At 40.4% G+C, this 16,971-nt stretch overlaps 1 protein-coding gene across 2 annotated transcripts; it reads left to right on the top strand.

Annotated features, from left to right (window-relative positions):
- The first annotated feature begins 82 nt into the window (after positions 1-82).
- Atpsckmt (ATP synthase c subunit lysine N-methyltransferase) lies at positions 83-15,908 on the top strand. 2 transcript variants are annotated; one of them, XM_005335514.5, is made up of 5 exons: positions 83-225; positions 4,978-5,267; positions 7,216-7,309; positions 8,508-8,558; positions 14,445-14,605. In XM_005335514.5, exons 1-5 carry the CDS (start codon positions 213-215, stop codon positions 14,468-14,470), a joined length of 474 nt encoding a protein of 157 aa, XP_005335571.2. In that variant the 5' UTR covers positions 83-212; the 3' UTR covers positions 14,471-14,605. The 2 variants fall into 2 exon arrangements, with proteins under 2 accessions (XP_005335571.2, XP_005335570.2); XM_005335513.5 differs by having other exon boundaries at positions 84-225; positions 7,216-7,353; positions 14,445-15,908.
- The last annotated feature ends 1,063 nt before the right edge of the window (positions 15,909-16,971 follow it).

Raw genomic sequence — 16,971 nt, forward strand, 5'->3', positions numbered from 1 at the left:
CGAAGACACTGACGGGGACTTTTAGAAACACGAGCCAAGAGTAGGACAAATTTAGTCACTTCTTTGAATATTTACGATATAGAGATTCCGAGCGGTGGGTCCCAACGAGAAACTCATTTACTTAAATCATTTTTTGAGTTTCCCCCCTCCCCCGACTTGGAGGACATGGTAGGATCCACTTCCTCTCCCTGCGTCCCGCAGGAAGTCTCGCGATGGAGGGAGGAGGTGAGGCCGGAGCGGCGCCGTCCTTCCTTTCTGGTGTGGGACTGGCGGCTCTGTGGGGCTCGAGGACTGCAAAAGTCGGGTGCCCTGTCCTGTCCCCGTGCTGGGGTCGTGGGCCCCAGTGGTCGGCCGGCGCTGTGTGCCGGGGGCTGTTGCGAGCGCCGTGGGGCACGTACCTCAGCCCTCAGCGCGGTCACCCTGCCGCTCACAAGCCGCGTCTTTGCGCTGCCCGTTTGGTGCCTTTGTACCTCAGTTTCCCTGTCTGCGAAAATGGCTGTAATGACAGTCATATCTACCTTTCATAGGGCTGCTGTAGGGGTACAAGGAGAAGTGGCTAGTCCTTTGCACGCGGTGTTTAAGTGTTTGCTAAATAAATACACATTTTGCACATGTAACCTAGTAACCCTCACAAAGTTAGAAGCTAGTTAAGAGGCAAAGTTAAACAGCCTGTTGCTCAGGATCCTGCTGCCTCAGAAATATATTTCTTGTTAATCTTAAATAGATGGTACCTTATCCCTAAATCGCAACCTATAGGTAGATTTATTTGTTGTGGGTTTCCAGTTTTCTTCACCCCATCTTCTATAGGACAAGGGTTTGCTCCTGTTAATTACTACCAATTTTTATTAGGTCTTGAACGTTGAAATAAATGCATATATTATAACATTTGGAATGGTTGGTGGTCCATTAACCTCTTTTAATGCTTGGCCCACCTTTTGTCTAGACTCGGTGATACATCAAGGGCATTTTAGATTTTGTAGTAGGGTCTCATTTCTGCCGAGTTGGTGCTTCCTTGTTCACACTGGTGAAGCCTGCAATTCATTTTGCTCATTAGATAGTTGTGAAGAATGGAAAATATCTAATAGCATCCTTTGTGTAATTTATTTCCTGTTGAAACACAGGCGTGTTTGGAGGATTTTTCCTAATCAATAGCTGATAACGCAGCAAAAAGGACACAAATGACATTGGACCAATACAAGAAAAGCCTCTAAAGGAACATAAGCCTTAGTTATACTAGTGTGCATATGTGGTTACACAATGAGCAGCCCTAAGTCTTGTGACCTTCAAATACAAACCCTATTTCAAACATGTGGCTGGTCACAATTCCAAACAAGCAGGATCTTCCTGGCCTTTTTCCTTGAACTTTTTGTACATCTTGGTCCCTGTCTCTGTCTTTAGTTAATCGGAATCTGACCTTGAAAATTGTGTTTTTCAACCAGTATCAGAAGTCACTGAGTAGACAGGTCCTGGAGACAGAACAGAAGTTAACCTTGTGCAGTCTTCTATTTTTAAGAAAGTTCTCTGAAGTCCTCACCACAGCTCTTCTTTAATACAATGGCTTGATGTTTCAAAACAGCATATCTGACAGAAGTCTCTTGGAATTTACATTTTAGTAAATAGTCCTGTGAATCTGAACATGGCCCATTAAAAAGGATTAAAAATCCATTAAAACCCAAATATTGTAGTGGCTTTGCTCAAAAAACTTCTATCTAGTCCACATGTAATAAAATAAACACATCCTTGTATTCAAACACCTGCCTTCCTATTAATCTTCCACTCTGCTCAGCCAGGACTTACCCACCTTCCACGCCTTGGTTCCAAGGCATGTTTCATTTGCCCACCAGCTCAAATTCTGTTTCTCTGCTAATACCTTACTGGTCTCATAATTGGGATCAGTCTTCCCTCCTGCTACCCTGTATTTACACAGCATTTCCTGCATGTTACAGTGTTTTTCACCACCTCACCTGTCTACCCTAACACTAATACTCACAGGCCACTCGGAGATCCCGAAGACCAAGAGCTCTTTATTGTATCTTTTGCTGGTTGCATGGAAAGGTTTATGTTTATGCAGGTTAAGTAGGATTTTGATTGACTGACTTGTGTGTGTTTACTACAGATGGGTAAACAAAATGTGGTATAGACATGTGGTTGAATATTAGCCATAAAAAGGAATGACGTACTGATATAAGAGCCAGCATGGGTGAATCTTGAGGACATTATGCTAAGTGAAAGTAGTCACTGAAGACACTGTATGATTTGATTCCACTCCACTAAGTTCATAATAGGGGACTCTAGAGACAGAAATGGATTAATGGTAGCTTAGGGCAGGATGGGAGGTGGATGGTGGGGTTGGATGGTAGCTGCAGGATAAGAGACTTCTTGTAATAAGAAAATATTAAAAAATTGGTGGTGGTTGACATTATCAATGAATATACAAAATAGAATATGGAGTTGTAATGTTAAGTGGGCAAATTCTATGTATATGTCAGTAAAGCTATTAAGAAATTGAGCTCCCTTCCCCAAGTTATAGTCTTGAGAATAAAAATAGCAGTTTAACAGTCATTACTCAGTCTCTCAGGCCTGTGCTAAGTCTTTGTCTGTATTATTTATTTAGCTTTTCACTAACCCTATGGGGATGGTATTATTGATAAGTCTTTTCTTTCTCAATTTTGAATTGGGGTAAAAGAATAACAATTATTTCTCAATTTTACTGGCAAGCAAACCATGCTGTAGTAGCAATTTACCTTATGTTACCCTACTTAAGTTCTGAGACTCTAGATTGTGTGATTCAAATCCTCTGAGCCACTATACTATGCAGTTGGAGTGCCCACAGCGTGACTCTATAAAGGGCAGGACAAACATACCTTGACCTCTCTAGGTAAACAAATGTACAAGTATAGTGAGTAAGTTCTTCCATTCAATGCCACAATTTATCTGAAATCATTTAAAGAATTTGCTTTCTATCAAACACTGTTACCTTCTCAAGCTTAATTTTATTTTACCTCTATCACTAGAGCTAGTAGGAGACTTTTGTTTTTTTCCCTTGAGTTAGTTTTTCACTATGAAACCAGTTTTGAAACCCCCCCCCCTCCTCAGGGGGCCTCGGAAGTCAAGAAGAATAAAGCCATGCTGAGCTGGGAATCCTGGTGGTTGGCCACTTTCCCTGAAGTGTAACCCACTGCTATGTATGCCAACATTTGGGGTCAGAATACATCGTCCCAGTTCATGGTGACATGGTGTTGTGATGCAGTGGATAGAATAATGGTTCCTCCAACAATGTCCACACTGTAATCACTTTAACCTGTGCAGATGTGATAAAGGAATCTTTAGATGGAGATTATCCTGGGTTATCTAGGTGGGCCCAGTGTTTTCACTGGGATCCCTGTAAAGAAAGAGAGAGACAGGAAGGTGAGATAAGAAGATTCCAAGATGGAAACAGATTGGAGTGATGTGGGGTCAAGAGCCAAGGAATATGGGCAGCCTCTGGAAGCTGGAAAACCTGAGGGAACCAATCCTACCCTTCAGGCTCCAGGAGGAACACAGCCCTGCTGTCCCCTTATAGACATCTGAGCTCCAGTACTGCATGGAAATGAATGTGTGCTGTTTCAAGCCACTAAGTGTGTGGTGGTTTCTTAGGGCAGTTGTCAAACTAAGCAGTGGGCCTTTGATTGGCTTACTGATAATGAAGCTATGAACAGTCACATCTGTAAATGGCAAGAATCTGATGTTCCCCCTCTTGCCTTTTCCTGTTTTCTCTGGATTTTTGTGTTTTAGGCCATATCCATGAGCAACGTGGGGAGCTACTTGAGGGCAGAGATGGTCTGGTTCGCCGTGGGCTTTGGTGTCTCCAGCAGGGTGGTGATTGGTGATGCAGTGGGCTGCTGTCTGTGTGCCCAGCCCTGTCCCGTGTGCTTTACCTGCCTCCATTCATTTTATCCTTGCAGTCACCTAGGGCCCACACCCTACAGTTGAGGAAACAGAGGTTCAGCAATGAGAAAGGAGGGATTCAGGGTCGAAGTAAATTGACAGTTGGTGTCACAGGGTCAGTGGGCTCCAGAGGAGACACACTCCTCCCTCCTGTGCTGTGCTCCTCATTTACCATTTTTAAAACCATATCACTTTTACATCCTGTTAAGAGCATTAAAGGACAAAACTTGAGGATGTTTAAAGTGACACTCATCTCTGTGATCAGTGTTTGGAAGGTGTTTGTTTTACTCTGATAATATTGAAATGACTCTTATTTTGTTCTTTTTGGATCTACTTTTTTAAAAAATTTATTACTATACTTAAGAGTTTGGTAAAATCTGATATTTGTCTCTTCTGTTACTTCAAAATTGCATTTGTGAAATGTATTATAGATGCCCGGCCAATTGTCCTTCTTGAATTAGGTAGTATTTGGACATTTTCATGTGTATTTGTTTATGAGGCTTTCTTTGTTCAGAACATAAAAAGCATGTACTAATGGATATTGAAATGGATATTGAATTAATAAATTACTATACAGAGTTTGAATACACTGTTTTCTTAGGTGACTCCTAGATATCAGTAAACCAATATGTTGAGAAGAAAAGATTTTAGTCCTCCAATTCTATTGGATAATTTTCTCCAAATCACTTAAATTTTGTCAATGAAATCTAGAACTCATTGTGGAATCTTAACCTTGTAATTTAGATTATGTTCAGACAAATTGTCCTTTCTTAAAAAGCATTACTTTATTTGTCAATAAGAATTACAGGCCAGGCACAGTGGCACACACCTGTAATCTCAGTGACTCTGGAGGCTGAAGCAGGAGGATCCCTAGTTCAAGGCAAGTTAGCAAGACCCTGTCTCAAAATAAAGAATAAAAAGAGTTAGGGATGTAGCTTAGTAAACCTTGGTTCAATTCCTGATACTAAAATAAATAAATAAATAAATAAAAATCAGAAAACAGTATAGTCCTGGATTTCAGATTTGTCTTTTTTTGCTTTCTCTCTGTAGGTACACTTCCAGAAGCACTGAAAGAAGAAAGGCAGTTGGGACACATTCTGCCCACAAGTTCAGAAGCCAGCAGTGTGAAGAGAAGCCCGTGGGGGTTCCTCCTTACTGGGATTGTAGGTGGAGCACTGGTGGCTGTGTATGCTGTGGCTACACCGTTTATCACACCAGCCCTGCGGAAAATTTGTTTACCTTTTGTGCCTGCAACTTCAAAGCAGATTGAAAATGTTGTGAAGATGTTGAGATGCAGAAGAGGACCCCTGGTAGACATTGGTAGTGGTGATGGACGCATTGTGAGTTATGTCACAGTATTTTACGTTTGGAACAAGGATAGTTAAAATTTCTCTTTATGTTTCTTGTGAGGCCTATGCAAAGACTTGCCAGATCTGTCAGGTTGAGAGAGTAGTTTTTTCATTTTTTTGTTTGTTTGACTAAACTGTTAGACCACTAGCATGTGTTTGAAATTTTTCTCAGATTTATTTTTTTCTTAAAGGAGGAAGAACTCTGTAACCATGCCAGGTAGAAAAGAACAATTTATCAAATTGTTAGAATTCTTTGGCCAGTAAAGGTGGCATAATTAGACAAAACATATTTGATCATGGAATTTCACAATTCATACTTATTTGCTGCTCAGATGTTTGCTTATGTGTTTCTCAGTATTTATTCATATTTAAATCTGAGTTCCTATGGGGTAACATGGAGTTAAAATAAGGAGGAGTCAATGAGAACCTCACTTAGCTAAAGATCAGGTTTTATCAACTTCAGCTCAACTTGACCACAGTGGAACTTGTAAGTAAAGACAGGGCCACTGCCTGGCAAATGAGCCTTCAGTGTGTAAGGTGGCACTGTCCTTAGGCTTCATCCTGATGATGCACTGGAGAGAAAGACTGAGCCAGAGAGGTGTGCTAGAAGCAGGTAGTGTGGAGATCAGCAGGGCTACACACATCTCACCAGCCCAGTAGACCCAAATTCTGTTGTTCTGTGATCATGACCTGGGAGTATTGGGAAGGCTTTAAGAAATCACTCTTGTTTTTTATTTTTTAAATTAAAAAAATTAGAAATTGTGATAAAATACGTTTACTGTCTTAAGCATTGAAAAACGTATACCCAGTGGCACAAGAGCATTCTCCTTGTTCAGCCATTATCTTGCCCCTCTGCAGCACTCTTCGTCTCACAGAACTGAACCTCGGCATATTAAACACTAGTTCCCTATTCACTTCCTTCAACTTCTGGCAACCACTAGTGTTTAAGAAATTGGGAGACGTGTATTAATTAGGAGGACATATTTGTGTCCATATTGAATCCTTCACATACGTGAAGGGCACCTTTCTGGTTTCTAAGAAAGTGGTTGCCTTGTGGCACTGTAGTTACTTGGGAAGTTCCCTTATGAGACAGCTCGGTAAGGGTGCTCCCTTGAAGAGTGGGGTCAAGGCATATTGGGTAGAGAGATCCCAAGACCTCCACCATACTTACTGCCTTTGGGAGACCAGTAGGATTCCATAGTTGACTTTTTATTTAAACTCACTCATTTCCCCTGTTTTTATTATTTGTTTTTTATTTTTTGGTACCAGGGATTGAACTTAGGGATGCTTAACCACTGAGCCATATCCTCAGTCCTTTTTAAATTTTTTTATTTTGAAACAGAGTCTTGTTAAGTTGCTTAGGGCCTCACTAAATTTCTGAGGCTGGCATTGAACTTGCAATCTTCTTGCCTCAGCCTCCCAAGATTACAGGTGTGTGTCACAGCACCTGGTTTTTTCCCCTGGTTTTAATTAAATTATATGATCGTTAAATACTAAGAAAATGTGTAACTGATTGCAGATTCTTCACCAGCAGGTCATTTTATTGTTATTACTTGTTCATGAAACTATCCTCCCAGGCTTGTTCACTTAAAGCTGCTGTGTAGCCCGCTGATGGAATGAAAGAGGTGGTAGGTTCTCAGCAGCTGCTTGTTAGGGTTGGTTAGACCAGATTTAATTACACAGTTTTCTGAAGCAAACCTCAGTGTCTGTTCTGAAATTAAAATATTTGATGAAAGCCAGAAAACTTGAGTTCACTGGGTTGGCCATCACCAAATCCACAGGTTTCATAACTCTGGAGACACATTTTTACATAGTGTTTTTATTAAGGAGAAAGCTTTTTGATTTTAAGAATTTTAAGTCTCAAGTAGAAAGTATTTATATAATTTGACCACATGTCATAGCTTTTTCTTCTTTTTAGTAAATCTCGGCCTTTTTCCAGGTGATAGCAGCTGCGAAGGAAGGATTTTCAGCTGTTGGTTATGAACTGAATCCATGGCTGGTTTGGTACTCCAGATACCGTGCTTGGCAAGAAGGTGTGCACGGCTCTGCCAGATTTTATATTTCAGATTTATGGAAGGTATGTAAAGTGGTGGAGGACAGTTCTAGAAAAATCCAACCAAAAGCTTTTGTATTGTAATTACCACGACTAACAACTGGAAAACGTCTAAAAAGAAAAAAATAGTTAAAATCCAATGAATATTTTGGCATAATTAGATGTATTTTAAACAAATCTTACAAGTAGAACAGAAACTTTTAAGTTTATAATATGATAGGTCATGTGAATTTCAAGAATTTATTGACTAAATTAAAATGTTCTCTTTTGTTTGTTATGGAATAATGAGATTTTTTCATCTTGTGGAAATCCTATAAATTGTCTTGATAAATGTCTGTCTCATGCACGTGTGTGTGTGTGTGTGTGTGTGCGCGTGTGCGTGTGTGTACATGTGTACTTAGGCCATGAGGAGAACAGAGACTCAACTAACCATACTGTCAGGGTTACTTCTTGTCCTCATAAAGTGTGAGGCACTTCCAAATTTGTTTTTACTCTAGAAAGAGCCCTGTAATTTTCCTGTAAGAGTGCTCCATAAAATGCCTTAAATAAGAGTTTCCCATTGTAATATCTTCATCAGTAGCTTATAAAAATCCACTAGAGTTTTGCTGGCATTGTTTTTCACACCATATATAACTAAACATTCCCTCCATAGAGTAAATAAGGTTTTTATTGAGCAATAGAATTTTGACTGGCAAAGCACTTCCTCACATCCCCCAGTTTTCAGCTGTTGAGAACCATCATACTGAACTTTCTCCATAGTATTTTAGAGAGGTGGAGGGGTTAGAATTCTGACGATGGCTCACCATAAACTCTGTGGCTCTGAAATCCCTCGAGTTCTGCTGAGCTGGTTGGCGTCTGATAGAGTGAAGTGGGAATGTGTGGCCCAGGTGCCAGGCTTGACCACCCTGGGAGTCCCTGGCCTTAGAGTCCCTGGGCGTGCCCTGCATGGAGTTCCTGAGGATGCTGTAGTTATGGGGGAGCATTTGGAGAACTCAGGAGTTGGACTGGCATGAGTGGAAGTGGGAACATGGTGCTCACTGTGCGTACTTAGTGGGCCACTCTTCAGGAGCTTGTGAAAGCCCATGGCTTGGCAAATTGCTACTCCTTTCTATGCAACAAGCAAGCTTAATGTCTGACTTTTCAGAATTAATCTACCCGTTGTTTCCTGTTTCACTTAGGTCACCTTTTCACAGTACTCAAACGTTGTTATTTTCGGTGTGCCTCAGATGGTGAGTATACCCCGCCATGGTCAGTGTAACCCCTCTCCCCTGTCTGTCTTGGGTGGAGGATGCTACAGGCCTTTCTAGAGTCAGCATGTGGCCACTCACCCATGTGCAGATTGGTGGCCTCCAGGGACTTCTAGGGCACATGGAATTTCAGTTCATCGGTTTAATAGAATAGTTCAGGGTCCTTACATTTAACCATAAAAGATTTAGTCATATTTTTAAACCTCTGTTTGAGATAAAAATCTCAGTGATCTACCAGGGTCTTAAAATTCCAGTCTGAAAACTTCCTTATGAGGTCCCAGTGTGGAATGCAGTTCACGATTTTCATGGCTGCTCACTTTAGACCAAGCCGAAGTCAGTTGAGGAAGTTAATGGGATGTTCTCTTTGAGTTGATCATTCCTCCCATTTTGCAGGAAGATAATTTTCAGGGTGGATGAGCATTGACTAGTTTCAATTTACCTCAATTGACTGATTTGCTGAAGATCTGAGTATTGAACTTTGATTTTGTGCTTTCAAAAGTGAAAATACAATAGAATTCTCCTGAAAATGTCCTCTTCAGCCCTGGAGAAGATGGTCAGGCTGGGATGCTTCTGCTGTAATTGCTGGTTTACAGACCAGAGAAAGAAATCCCTTTTTACTTTTCAAAGTCTATAATTGTAGCCATAATAATCTGGGTGAAATTGGATGTTTGCAGAAATGGCACTATATAACTGATACCACTTGTAATTAAAAAAAGGGAAATTTGCTTTTTTTGTCATTTTATTCAGATTTATATAAAATAGAATGTTTTAGTGCTTGAGAAATTTATTCTTACGATTAGAACCTTCAGTGTAACATCATGCTTTTTAATTTTTAAAGACAATTTAGAAATGTTTTTGTCACGTATCCGTGAAAGGACTGCATTTTGTATGTTTGTGATTTCATTAGACCTAAAGTTGACATTGAACTTGGAATTCTGCACTTCTATTCTGAAAGTGAAGCCAGGTAGCAGGACAGATTCCTGACTATTTAAAAAAACTATTTGGGGTCATATTTGATGAAGAGTTTTGATTGTGTTTCACTCCTTATTATAATGTTTGGGCTTTCCTTCTTTTAATGGAATAATTAGCATTTTGGAGATATGTAACTTTAAGTTGAATTCCACACTTTGTAAAAATAGAAAGTTAATATTTGCTGGGAATTCCATGCTGTCCAGAGAGGTGGGATGATGCGCTGAGCTATGGGTTACAAGGCCATGCAGCCTTGACCCAGAGGAGGGCAGCAGTGGCCTTTGGTAAGGCCACTGTCATGTGTGACCTGTACAGCCTCTCCTGGGGTTTCCTATCATGTTTGATTATAAACAGTGTTTGGAGCTCTTCACTCAAAGGCAGTAAGAGCCTTATTACTTCAATAAGTGCTTTTGTAATTATTGCCCTATCTTCAGTACATAGGAGCCTGTGGTGTTCCACTCTTCCTGAAACCTTCCCTGTGGTAAGAGGATTCAGCTCGCCTGCATTTCCTATGTTAGTGTGTTGATTGGGGTGCAGGTGTGCTGGTGGCTTCTGTTGGCCCAGAAGGTTGATTTTCACATGTGGGACCCTCACCTTTTCAGCCTGCACCAACCCTGCCTAAGTGGAGGAGTTGGGGGAAGGGGAATGTCTGACTGGGAAGCTGGAGGCCAGGTTGGCTCTTGGGATTGGGCCTGACTAGGAGTCCTTCTGTTAAAAGGCATTCCCATTTTCTGAGCACTGGTATTATTCCAGTCATGGTCAGATGATGGCTCAGCCAAACCAGCACACCATGAAACATTTCCTGTGGCAGCTGGTGCACAGGTATTAACGGGAGAGCTAGGACAATCCTTGGAGAGGTACAGAGGGAGGAAACCTGGTTGTATAGATCCTTGACCCTGCTCCTGATGCGCGACTGATTATGCTTAACATCAGGCCGTTGTGGCACTTCCCCACAAGTGTGTTTCTCACGTGATAGGATGAGGATTCTCATTCCGATCTGCTGACTCAGTCTAGGATTGTAGAGATCACATGAAACACCAGCGTATGCACCAAGCATGTCTTTTCAAAACCCAGAACAGATCAGCCACATCCTTCTGTAAAACCCGAGTTCTTGCTGCTTTTCAGCAAGGATAAGGCCTGGATGCTGCGTGTGTCCCTTAGGCTGGCCTGGAGTGGCCCCTGCTCACCTCCAGCCTGGCTTGCACCATGCTTCCCATAGCTCTCTGTTCAGCCCCTATCCTTTCAGCCTCTGGACTTCACTGGGCTTCTCTTGCCAGATCCTGGGGCCATCCCTTCCCACTTATATGTTTTCCACCCTGGCCCCAGTGAGCACCTCCTGGCCACTCATGGGCCAGTTGTCCTTTCCTCTGTAAAGCTGTCCTGATCACCTGAGTTGAGCTGAAGCACTCTGTCTTCCATTCTGTAGCACTTGTTCCCCTGTCCTCAGAGGAAGCATCTTGCACCTCCTTGTCTGTTGGCTCTACATGTTTGTGTGTATACACTGTATAGTGACCTCAGGGGTGTGGCTCAGCTGTCCTCGATACATGCCTCCAGCTCATCATCTCTTGGCAGAGCAATTGTCAATAAATACTTGTTGAGTGAATGAATATGGTGTAAACATACCCATTATCTATACTTTCCCCAGAAAGCTACTAACTGTGAACTTCAGAGAACCACTCATTTGTTTTGTTATGAATTGAATGAAAGTATCATTTTCTGATAAAGAAAAGCGGCTCATGACTGAATGCCTATCCTTCTACTCTCTGTTCATCAGTTATGGCCACTTTGCACCTAGCTCTGTTCTGATCCCTTGGAGTATCTAGTGAACAACAGAGAGCACCCCTGCCCTGAGGTTCTATGCTGGTGGGGAGCATAGGTATTAAATGAGACACATAAAATACATCGTTCATAAAGGGAATAAGTGCTGTGCAGTAACTGAAATTAAAGGAAGGGTGGTGTACACTTGTACACAGTGGAAGCTGGCCTCTAGGTCATGAGCTCTTGAAGGTGTCCATGGGTTCAGGTATGGACCAGGGTGGGTTGGGTGGTGAGAAGTGGCTGGAAGCAGTGTGTGAGGCTTGAATGTGCAGAAGGTGCTGAAGCCAGGAAGGCTAAAGTGACCTGGAGGAGCCGACCGTGGCCTGATCTCTGCACTCCAACATCTGAAGTCTGGGATACGAGGGCCACCAGCCAAGGACCCCTCAGGGAAGCCTGGTGTCAAAGGCGCTCCCCACCCTAGTGGGCAAGGGGAGTGTGTCTCCAGAGAGCAGGGATAGGTCCAGCACATCTGTGCTGCTGCTGGACATGGCTGATCTGTCTCATGCTTTTGAGCTAGTTCAACTTGTGTTTAAAGTTTTAAAGGTGTAATTAGAATAAGATGAGTTTGTGTCACTTTGAAACCTGTAATTGTATGAGTAATTGTGGATTCCATTCTACAGGCAGGACACATCACTGCTTCTCTTTGTGTTTGATATCAAGAGCCAGATTCATTGCATATTTATGTGTAATTTAGTCAGTTAATTTCTTATGATTGAAATAGCTCCTTTCATTTTTAGGTTTATCTTGACTTAGCATATGACAATCATTTGAAAATAAAAGAAACTATAAAAGAGAAATGAATAATAGTAATATGAATAAGTTTGCAATTATCCTTTTGATGAGCAAAATTACCATAAGAAACCTCTGATATTTTGGAAAAACACACATTGTCTCATTCTTTGCTTACTTAATTTTCCCTTCAAGAAATGAAACTTTTTAAAAAAACAAAACAAAACCCTTACTGGCTCTTAAGAACAGAAACCTCCCATCCCTAATGGAACTTATCCTTTATTATCTTGGAATTGGTTCTAATGACAAGTTAGGATTTGGCTAACTCCAGCCATAAGTCCTGTGCAGGAGTTATTCCAAGTCACTTTTACAAGACATAGATCAGCAATAAAACCTTCAGGGAAGCACTATTGATTTGTTCTTCTTGCCATAGTTGGTTACTTTTAAAGGAAGCAGTTGTTGCTCAGATCTTGGTTTCCAAGTATCATTTTTCACTAAGAGGAACTGGGAATCTTTGAGAAATGGCTGATCTGGGGCTGGAAAAGAGAAGATACAAAAGCTTCGAACATTTTGTTGAGCCAAAATATAAGGAAGTACTCAGAATATTTAATGGGAGCTTGTCCAAGAGACAGAGAGAACAGCTGTGGGAGGCTTCCACTGATCAAATTAGGACAATCTGAGCATTAGAATAAACAAGGACAGTAATGTATTATAACTCAATGAATGGGATGAGATCATAGGTGTTCATAGTTACTGATAATTGTAGACAGAGGGAGATGGGGAAGTCTGGAAAATTCTTAAAGTAGAAAGCTGATTCTACATTTAGAAAAAAATGACAGAATTAGCAAGTTGCTACTTTGCAACACTTGTGAAAATGGAACCTAGTGAGGTCAGAATCATCAACAAGCACTACTTCGAGGGTAGGGGTTGTTTGATGAGCAATAGTTTGTTTGGATCATCTCACAGCATCTCCCCCCTCAATACTACTCACTCGTTGTAAAAGGGAAAATAGTAACTATACTGTGGAGATCCCAGATTTCATCCTAATCCAGTGATTAACATTACCCTCAAGAGCATCTGGGGAGTCCTGATGAGTTCACATCCCTGAAGCTGGGGCATTGGAACAAACTTGAGCAGCCCGAGGTGAGGACCATTTGATTTATTGTCATGAAAGACAGAGGTAGGAACAAGTCCAGATTAAAAGAGATCAAACAAACATTAGAGCTAAATACAAAATGTGTCTGGTCTGAAGTCTGCCTTGGGGGAAATGTGATATAGGACACTACTGGGACAATGACAAATTTGGAGTATTATTGGAACTATTGTGGGAATATGATGTTAAGGTTTCTGAATCCCATGGCTGCTGTGAGTGTATAAGATGATAAACTTTCTTAGAAAATACACACTGAAGTGTTAAGGAGGAATAGGGTATGCTATATGCAGCTTCTTCTCAAATGATTTAGGAAGACTGTCATAGAGGAAGAGAGCAAACATGATGAAGCCCACGTGACAGAATGTTCAAACTGGTGCCCTGGGGAGGAATATAGGACTTCCTTGTTCTGTTCTTGCAAAATTTCTTTCTTTCCTCCCTTCCTTTCCCTCCTTCCTTTATCCCTCCCTTTCTCCCTTCCTTCTACCGGGGATTGATCCCACAGACACTTTACCACTGAGCCACATCTCCAGCTCTTTTTAATATTTTGTTTAGAGATAAGATCTTGCTGAGTTGGTCAAAGCCTCGCTAGCTTGCTGAGGCTGGCTTTGAACTCGAAATCCTCCTGTCCCAGCCTCCCAAGCTGCTGGGATTATAGGTGTGTGCCACTATGCCCAGTGCAAATTTTCTGTAAATTTAAAATTATCTTAAAATAACAAGCTAAATGAAGAAAGTAGGAAAAAAAGTGTTTTTAGGACATGAGGTATTACTATATTTTTAGGACCTACAGATAAATTTCTAAGCAGCTTTTTTTTTTTTTTTTTTTTTCTGATATAGTTAAAAATGTTGATACTTTTAGCAAATAATAAAACCCTTTTTTTTATTGGGGAAAAGTCTAAATAGGTAAATAATTTGAAGCTGTTGCTGGTTTTAATTATTGCCACAACATAATTTTAGATAGAAACTGGAAATCTATGACATATGTCTGCCAAAAATGGATATTTTATAATTGATACTAGAAGATATTCTTTTAAGTGTGGTTAATGTGTCTTCTGTATTAATGGATTGTTTGATGATGTGTTTATACCTGAAGTGACCTTTTTTAACAGGTGTTTTCAGGGCTTCTTGAATAAAAAAGGGTGTTCTGGAATCACTTCTTTTGCCTACCTGCTTACTGAAATAATGGCTGTTATTCTTCACAGATGCCGCAGTTGGAGAAGAAACTTGAACTTGAACTTGAGGATGACGCAAGAGTCATTGCTTGCCGATTCCCTTTCCCACACTGGATCCCAGACCATGTTACCGGAGAGGGGATAGACACTGTGTGGGTTTATGATGTGAGCACTTTTAGAGGAAGAGAAAAGAGGCCCTGAAAACACAATGTGTTTGAGAATCGATGAGAATCGATGCCTCTCTGGTTGTTCAAGTAGGAGACTTCTGAGAGTGCTTTTTTAAAGCATTGGTTGTCTTTGATTCTATAGAGACCTACAGCAGTATCTTTAGCAACAGAGCCTATTGTTCTTTGGTATGGAATGAGAAATTCGTATTATTTTCCTTAGCTTTTACATAAAACAAATAGAAGTTAAGAAAAACAGGTAGACTTAAAATCCACTTTTAATGGAATATTCTAAAAAATGTACTTACTGCCTTTTTGTGTACTTGGATGCATGAAAATATTAATAAGCAATGGTCATGTTTGTTGGTAGGAAAAATGTTAACAGCTTTTTACATTATAAACTATATGGTTTACTGCTTTAGATCAGGAGAAACAATTATTAAAGAGTATTAACAAATGTTTGCAAGTTTCCTGTAGCTTAATTCATTCTTAAGATTTTTCTCTTTTTTTGTACTTTATGGCAAAATTAATTTTCTAAAGTTTCAGAGAATCTTTTAGATTTTATAACATTTTTTTAGGAATAATTTGGCTATTGGATTATTAGGCTAGTGGATTGCTACATTTCATTGAATCTATAATATGTACATGTGTGTGTGAATGGGTGTGTATATATGTATGTATACATTTTAACATTTCTGGAATTGACATATTTTGTAAAGCTCACAGCACATAGTTTTGGTTTGCAAATGGTATTCATTATCTTAGGCACTAAGGAAAAGCTTATTCATGGAAGTTGCAGATAGTTTCTGCTAGTTGTTTCTTTATTTCATGAGAGCAGCCATTTATTTAATATTTCTCATTTATGAGAAAAGACTTGACTGATTTAGATAAGTTAAAGAAAACCTTTGAATCTGAGTAGACAACCTTCATATATCTGAAAAATGAATATTGAATGGTGGCTTGAATAATCTGTGCTTATCACAGAAAAGAATTAAACTCCCAGTCACACATCATAACAAAAATGCTAAACTATCTTAATGGAGATTTGATAAAAAAGATGGTTGCATCTTTAACTCAACTGATAAAAATAGAAGCATTGATAATTTTCATTTAAATGAGAGCTGTCTGGGGACACATTCATGTAGTCATTCGTTCATTCCACATGTTTGAACTGAGCATCTACTGTGATAATCCTGCAATTCCATGGAGATTAGATGAGCTGGACCTGGGCCTCATGGACTTCCTCTTCTCTAAGGGGGGAACAGACAAGTAAGCAAGAAGCAAATGTAGTGTGTGTAAAATTCTCTGAAATAAAGAAGCTGTGAAGGTATTGAGAGCTCTGTGTGTGTTTGGGATGAGGGGTAGGAGTGGTAGACATCTGTTGACTGCTGCATTCACCCCCTTCCCCAAACCCTGGGTCCTATGAGAAGGAATTCTCCCTGAGGTATGTAGCTTTGGTGGGAGGGTAGTTCTTGGTGTCTGGCTCTCATTTTCACCTTCCACTCTAGCCAGTCCTATAATTTTTCTGGGTATACTTGGAGAAGGACCTGTAAAGTCACGGTGGGCAAAGGCAGGATTTTGAACAGCTTTGGGAGTATTCAGCACTCCTCTGATGTAAAACTGGTGGATTTCTAGAAGTGCTTGACTCTTACAATTTGCAGTTTCTGGAGTCTCTCCTTTAGCTATCCACAAATGTTCCTGTAATCTCAGAGTAAAATGGACCATTTCATAGAAGTGTTATAATTCTGTAAGATCTTGCTTTTTTAAAATTAAAAAAATTTTAAATTGTGGCTTGTTAAGTAAATGGTACAATAACAATTTTTCTATAGAGGTTATTGTGCCTTCTCTAGATGATCTGAATTTTTGTCCGTTACTAGGATAAGGACACTGATTATATTTGTTCATGACACAAGATTGGGAATGAGAGCTGCTATGTTGGCTATCAAAAGTAGGATTCATAAGTGTATGTGCTGAAACCAGGGGCCAGTGCTAACATGATAAAATTTAAAGTTATAGAAGAAATAATGTGGATAGCACAATGATACTAGTACTAGCCCAGCATGCATGAATGTATGAGGCCCTGGGTTTGATCTCCAACAGTGCTAAATAAATAAATAAAATAGGAATAAAGTGTGGGGGTGATTCTCCTCAACAGGCCCCTTGGTGAACAGACTGGTCATTTCCATTGACACATCTGAATAAATCTTTCTCCTGCAGCATGATGCCCAGGACATGACCTCTGTGTTCTCCAACTGTGGCAGGTGGACCTCCTCAGACTCTGAGGTCCTGGCATTCAGAATTCCTCAAATGTTCAGCTCCACCAAGTACAGGTAAAACCAAGTAAAGAAATGAGACCCTCTTCCACATTCCCTGTTTTTCCACCATTGCTGGGA

The sequence above is a fragment of the Ictidomys tridecemlineatus genome, chromosome 1 (assembly GCF_052094955.1).
Source record: "Ictidomys tridecemlineatus isolate mIctTri1 chromosome 1, mIctTri1.hap1, whole genome shotgun sequence".
NCBI lineage: Eukaryota > Metazoa > Chordata > Mammalia > Rodentia > Sciuridae > Ictidomys > Ictidomys tridecemlineatus.